Source organism: Chrysochloris asiatica, unplaced genomic scaffold, assembly GCF_000296735.1.
Source record: "Chrysochloris asiatica unplaced genomic scaffold, ChrAsi1.0 scaffold00043, whole genome shotgun sequence".
NCBI lineage: Eukaryota > Metazoa > Chordata > Mammalia > Afrosoricida > Chrysochloridae > Chrysochloris > Chrysochloris asiatica.
In genome coordinates this window covers 11,114,984-11,121,176 of record NW_006408561.1, presented here as the reverse complement: position 1 = coordinate 11,121,176, position 6,193 = coordinate 11,114,984, and the positions used below count along the sequence as shown (strand labels likewise).

The window sequence follows — 6,193 nt, the reverse complement described above, 5'->3', positions numbered from 1 at the left end:
GTTCCAACTCATAGCGACCCTGTACAGGGTTTCTGAGGCTGTAAATCTTTACGGGAGCAGAAAGCCTCATCTTTCTCCTGCGGAACAGCTGGTGGTTTCAAACTGTTGACCTTGAGGTTCGCAGCCCGATTTGTAACCATTACACTACCAGAGTTCCTTTTATTTGCATTAGCAGTATGTCAATTTTTACATCTACGTTATTATCCTTTTGAAATTAGTTCAAAATATACTTTTCTTGTTTCAGCATGAAGGTACTTAGCACTGAAATTTGTCTTTGATTGAAAATTTGGCAATATTTCATATGTTTACATACCTATTTTTTTAACTTAATTTTGCATGCAAATACTTGCTTTGGAGATATTTGTTAGTTGACTTTTTAATATCTCTGTTTGTTTATGCATACCTGTTATAAATATCCCCATACTCTCATAAATATTAGGGAACATTATAGTTTGTATGATTATTTGATCATTTGTTATTTTTATATAAATTTTAATTTTATATAAATTGATTATACAGCTTTCCACTTTATAGATCAAATTTAATAAAGCTTTCTAGTTTGGGTTTTCTTTTGGGAGAGGTGGTTCATATGCTGGAAATAGGTTTTTGAACCATATTCTTCTTTTAGAAGAAAAATAAGTTTTCTGTATTATAAAAATGTATAAGATTATAGTAAAAATAAGAACTATTTTTAAAATCAACTAAATTGCTCCTAGTAATATTACTAAGGTCCTTAAAAATAATATAAATGTTTTAAGTTCTCCAACACTGTTGTATTTATTTTAATATATTTTTATATTTTGAATAGTTTTCTTATTATTTTTGGCTTTCTTTGTTTCAATATTCTTAACAACATAGTTGATAATAATTTTGAATATTATAAATATCAAAAGGAACTCTGGTGGTGCAGTGTGTTAGTTATTGAACTGCTAACTGAAATGTTGATGATTGTGAGCAAGATGAGACTGTCTGATTCCATAAAGATTTATAGTTCGTGAGCTCCAAAGAAGTGGTTCTACTATGCCCTTTAGGATCTGAATCAACTTAAGGGAAGTGGGTTTGGGATTTATCAATATCAAGTGTTTTTTCTTAATTATATAATTACTCAATTTTTTTTTACCATTTTTTCCTTGTCTACTTTTTGTAATGTAAGACTTATTTTTCTTCTATTTATATGTATATAATATGTTTGTTCTGAGCTTTTACTTTTAACTTTATTGTGATACATTTTTTTTTTTACAGATGTTATTTAAATGCTATGTAATAGAATATTTAACCTGAGGACAATTGAAAAACATGCATTCCATTGTTAATAATATGAATGAAAATAAGACACCTTTCTCCCTTATGTATTATTATATTGTCTTAACACATATGAAATGAATATAATGAGCACTTTAAATACTACTGTTTACTTAACAACTCTGTAAGTTCAATAAATTTATACATTTTCCTCATAAAAGTAATTAAATCATAATATATTGTGTTAAACCTTCTCTATTTTCACAAATAAAAACAATATTAGTGCTGGAAAAGTAACAAAGAATATAAAACACATGAAAACAAAATTCTTTTTGCAACTTTAGACATCTTTCTATCTAAAACAAATTTAAAATGGCATTAAAGCTTAAGATGTTGGAAAAAAAATACTATCACAGTGTTCGGTGGCATTGATCAATATTTGAAGTTTGATTTTAAAGCCTATCCTCCACATTATTTCTGTCCTTTTTGACATATTTCCTTTTCTATTTTTTATGCTGAAATTCAACTATTACCTCCCTTTCGAGTACATTATTTTAAAGTGCTGCATTTTGCAAGTTAGGAACTTATCAGAGTGATGAATTACTATGAATCTGTTTAAAGATATAAATATATTTTAATCAGTTTTAGTCCAAATATATTATTTACTTTAATGCTGTTTCCTCCCTCAAGTTTAAAATAAATTAAAATGTACTCATCAAGGTTCAAATCCTCTAAGTATTTTGTTAGTGATGTGCCTTACCCAAAGCCACATGTTTTCATCACTTATATGCTGATATTAGTAATGGAAAACATTGAAATGTTAAAGAGGATGTTTTCCTCTCACCAATAAACAAGTCAATATGAGATAAGAAACAAATGAAAGGAGGAAGTGGAAGAGAAGGAAGAGAAAACCTCCTTATCTTGGTTTTTAGTTTATTTCATGACAATCAAAAATGCTACCTTTTAAAATAATGTATTCACATCCTGTGAATTCTATTAGATAGTAACTAAATGTTTTCTGTCTTCCTATCTCAATTAACAAAAGTAGTACTTCTAAAGGAAATAATATTCTGGTTAAAATATTTTAATATATCAAATTATATAGACTTTTGATGATGATGCATGAAGAAGCAAAGTTCCACTTACCTGAATCCGTGGACTTGGAACCTTTCTATACAGAGCGGAAAAAATAAGATTTAGGAACTTTTCTCTAAATATTGTTATGATCTAAATGCTAAATTATCAATAATTTATTTGCTATTAAAAACTTTGTTCTTTCTGAACTTATATAAGTAACATTTAAAAAGAATTTAATTATCATAGAAAGCTAAAAAGCAGATCATTTGATATATTTGACATCTTTTTTCCATATCTGTACATTCTCACTATTTATAAAAGTTCTGTTATTCAAACAAAAATTATAGTCATTGACCTTTAAAAGTCATTTTCATATAAAACTGGAACATATTTTTTTCTATAACTTCTCAGATATTTAACCAATGCCCACACAGCATGAACATTTTATATCTAAGTATATCCTAAATTGCAGAGTATATTTCAAAGGCTATACAAATGAAAATTTTTATTTGCATATACACATCAAACAAATCATGAAATAATCTACTTCAAATCAGTGTCTCATAAATTGATTACTGACTTCGAAGATATCTAACTGAAAAATATCCATTGAAAAAATTAAAAAGCATCAGTTCCTAATTTTAGGACACTTGAAATCACTTAAAACTTTTATTCTAACTCAATGACTATACTCAACATCTTGAATGCTCAAAAGGAAAAAGGACCCAGAATATAAAATTTCCTGTTGACATTAACAATGTCAACTGTCTTATGGCCTTTTCATATTTGTCTCTACTAAAGACATAGATATATGATGTTATAAAAGTTTGCAATTTAAGAGTTTCTATTGCTCAAATTTTTATACCTAAATATAATGCATTAATAAATCAGGATTATAAGATCTTATAATACAAAGATTTTTTATTCATTACTTCAAGCTACTTCTGAAATAAATATTTCTATCACCTGACATACACATGTACTTTGCAAACACCATGAAAGAACACTAGTCTTATCATTTATCTTGATAAATAACTAGATATTTCTGTACAGTAAAATATATTGGAGTGAGTATGGAAAATCTGTATAGAATGCCATTTGTTAAAGTATGCTTAAGCATTAATAGGCATTCATATAGATGTATTCTGATCAAAATTAATAGTGAATATAAATATATGTACAAATGAAATGCATCAAATGGTATTTTTGATGACCTTGTGGTAAGCAGTCCAGAGCTTATACTACAGCACCACACCAGGACTCCAATATAATGTACTTTAATATAATGTAACATTATACAATATGTAAAACCAATTTTGTACTTTATACATTGTAGTACTGTAGGATAAGCTGACTTGCTGTCATGTAACAACAACAATGCCATATGTGTTTTATAATTTATATATAATGTGCATATGTCATGCATATATTTATAAGGTATATAGCATTTTTTAAAATTAAAATCTATCCAGGTACAGAAAGAAGCTAATAATAATGAAGACTAAAAAACTGCTATATAGTATAGTTGGAGAAAATGGTATCTGTAATCAAATTTATTTTTCAATTAATGTAAACAGAGATTAAAGTTTAGATTAATACAGCTTACTCCATGTTTTACAGGAAATATTGATGAAGCAGAACAAGAATGGAAAGTAGGATTTCATCGCTGGAACAATTACATGATGGACTGGAAAAATCAATTTAACGATTACACTAGCAAGAAAGAAAGCTGTGCAGGTCTCTAATTAATAGATTTACCCTTTATAGAACTTGCATTTTCCTGTAGATCAAGGCAAAAGTATCAGAAGCTTTCTTATATACCTAGTAAGAAAGCTATTATATAGCTGAAACAAAAATGCCAGGAGGATAATATCGATTCCTCATATCTTTCACTTAGTATTTTATCTAGCATTTCAAAACCCAAATGACTAGAATATATTTAATTAAATTTCACAGTATAAAGTTTTACAATTAATTATATGCTTTTTAAATGATTTGCTGCTTCAAACTCTCTCTTCCCAGGACAATTTAAATTGTTTTTTCCATAATAAATATCTTATTTGTGTTCCGCTTTTAGTCATATATGTATTTTATTACCACTTATGGGAAGTATGTGCGGGTTAATGCCCTGGACCGCATGATAGGTTTGAACCACATGATTATAGGTTCAAGTTTACCAGACCAAATGGCATATGTTGTTGTTCTGTGCTGTGGAGTCAGTTCCGACTCATAGCTACCAGTACAGGGTTTCTAAGGCTATAAATCTTTACGGCAGCAGAACGCCTCATCTTTCTCCCGTGGAACAGCTGGTAGTTTCAAACTGCTGACCCTGAGGTTAGCCTGATTCTTAACCACTACACTAACAGAGCTACTTGGCATATGTTGTTGTTGTTAGGGGCCATTGAGTTGGTACCAACCCATAGCGAATTTATGCACAGCAGAAAAAAACACTGCCCAATCCTGGGCCAACCTCACTACTGTTGCCACGCTTTAGTCCATCTATGCTGCCATTTGGCCAATCCATCTCATCGGGCGGTCTTCCTCTTTTTCTCTGACCCTCCACCTTTCCTTCTCCAGCGACTGGTCCCTCCTAACAATATGTCCAAAGTATGAGAGACAAAGTTCGGCCATCTTGGCCTCTAAGGAGCACTCTGGCTGCACTTCTTCCAAAACGGATTTATTGGTTCTTCTGGCAGCCCATGGCACTTTTAGTATTCTCCTCCAACACCATAACTCAAAAGCATCAATTATTCTGTCTTCCTTATTCACTGTCTAGCTTTCGCATGCATATGAGGCTATTGAAAATACCATGACTTGGGTCAGGCGCACCTTAGTCTTCAAGCTGACATCTTTGCTCTTCAACACTTTTAAAAGGTCTTGTGCAGCAGATTTGCAGAGTGCAATACGTTGTTTGATCTCTTGACTGCTGCTTCCATGAGTGTTGAGAGTTTATCCAAGGAGAATGAAGTCCTTGGCAACTTCAATCTTCTCTCCATTGATAAGAATGTTGTTTATTGGTCCAGTGGTGAGAATTTTTGTTTTCTTTACGTTGAGATGTAATCCAAACAGAAGGCTGTGTTCTCTGATCTTCATCAGTAAATGTTTTAAGACCTCTTCACTTTCAGCAATCAAGGTTGTATCATCTGCATATTGCACGTTGTTAATGAGTCTTCCTCCAATCCTGATGCCAGGTTTTTCTTCATAGAACCCAGGTTCTCTGATCATTTGCTCAGCATACAAGTTGAATAAGTATGGTGAAAGAATATAATCTTGTTGCACACCTTTCTGAATTTTAAACCATTCAGTGTTCCCATGTTCCGTACAAACAACTGTCTCTTGGCCCAGATACATGTTCCTCCTGAGCACAATTAAGTGTTCCGGAATACTCATACTTCACAATGTTGTCCATAGCTTGTCATGATCCACACAATCGAAAGCCTTTGCCTAGTCAATAAAGCACTGGCAAACATCTTCATGATATTCTTTGCTTTCAGCCAAGATCCATCAGACATCAGCAATGATATCCCTCATTACACGGCCTCATCTGTATCCAGCTTGAACCTCTGTAAGTTCTCTGTCAATGTATGCTTGCATCTGTTTCTGTATTACCTTTAGTCAAATTTTACTCGCATGGGATATCAAAGAGATTGTCCGATGATTTCTGCTTTCCATTCCACCTCTCTTTGGAATGGGCACAAATATGGATCTCTTCCAGTCAGTCAGTCAAATAGTCATCTTCCAAATTTCTTGGCAGAGATGAGTGAGTGCCTCCTGTGCCGCCTCACTTTCTTGAAAGATTTCAATTTATATTCCACCAATTCCTGGTGCCTTGTTCTTTGCCAATTCCTTCAATGCACCTTAGACTTCTTCCTTC

General features: G+C 31.8%; 1 protein-coding gene across 1 annotated transcript in view; it reads left to right on the top strand.

Moving 5' to 3' along the window:
* LOC102830828 (cholinesterase-like) overlaps positions 1-4,310 on the top strand; it is a 112,684-nt gene extending 108,374 nt beyond the window's left edge. Inside the window, exon 4 of the mRNA XM_006861800.1 lies at positions 3,940-4,310. Within this exon, the coding sequence (XP_006861862.1) occupies positions 3,940-4,064 (125 nt within the window). The 3' untranslated portion in view covers positions 4,065-4,310. The remainder of the gene's footprint in view (positions 1-3,939) is intronic.
* Positions 4,311-6,193: the final 1,883 nt, after the last annotated feature.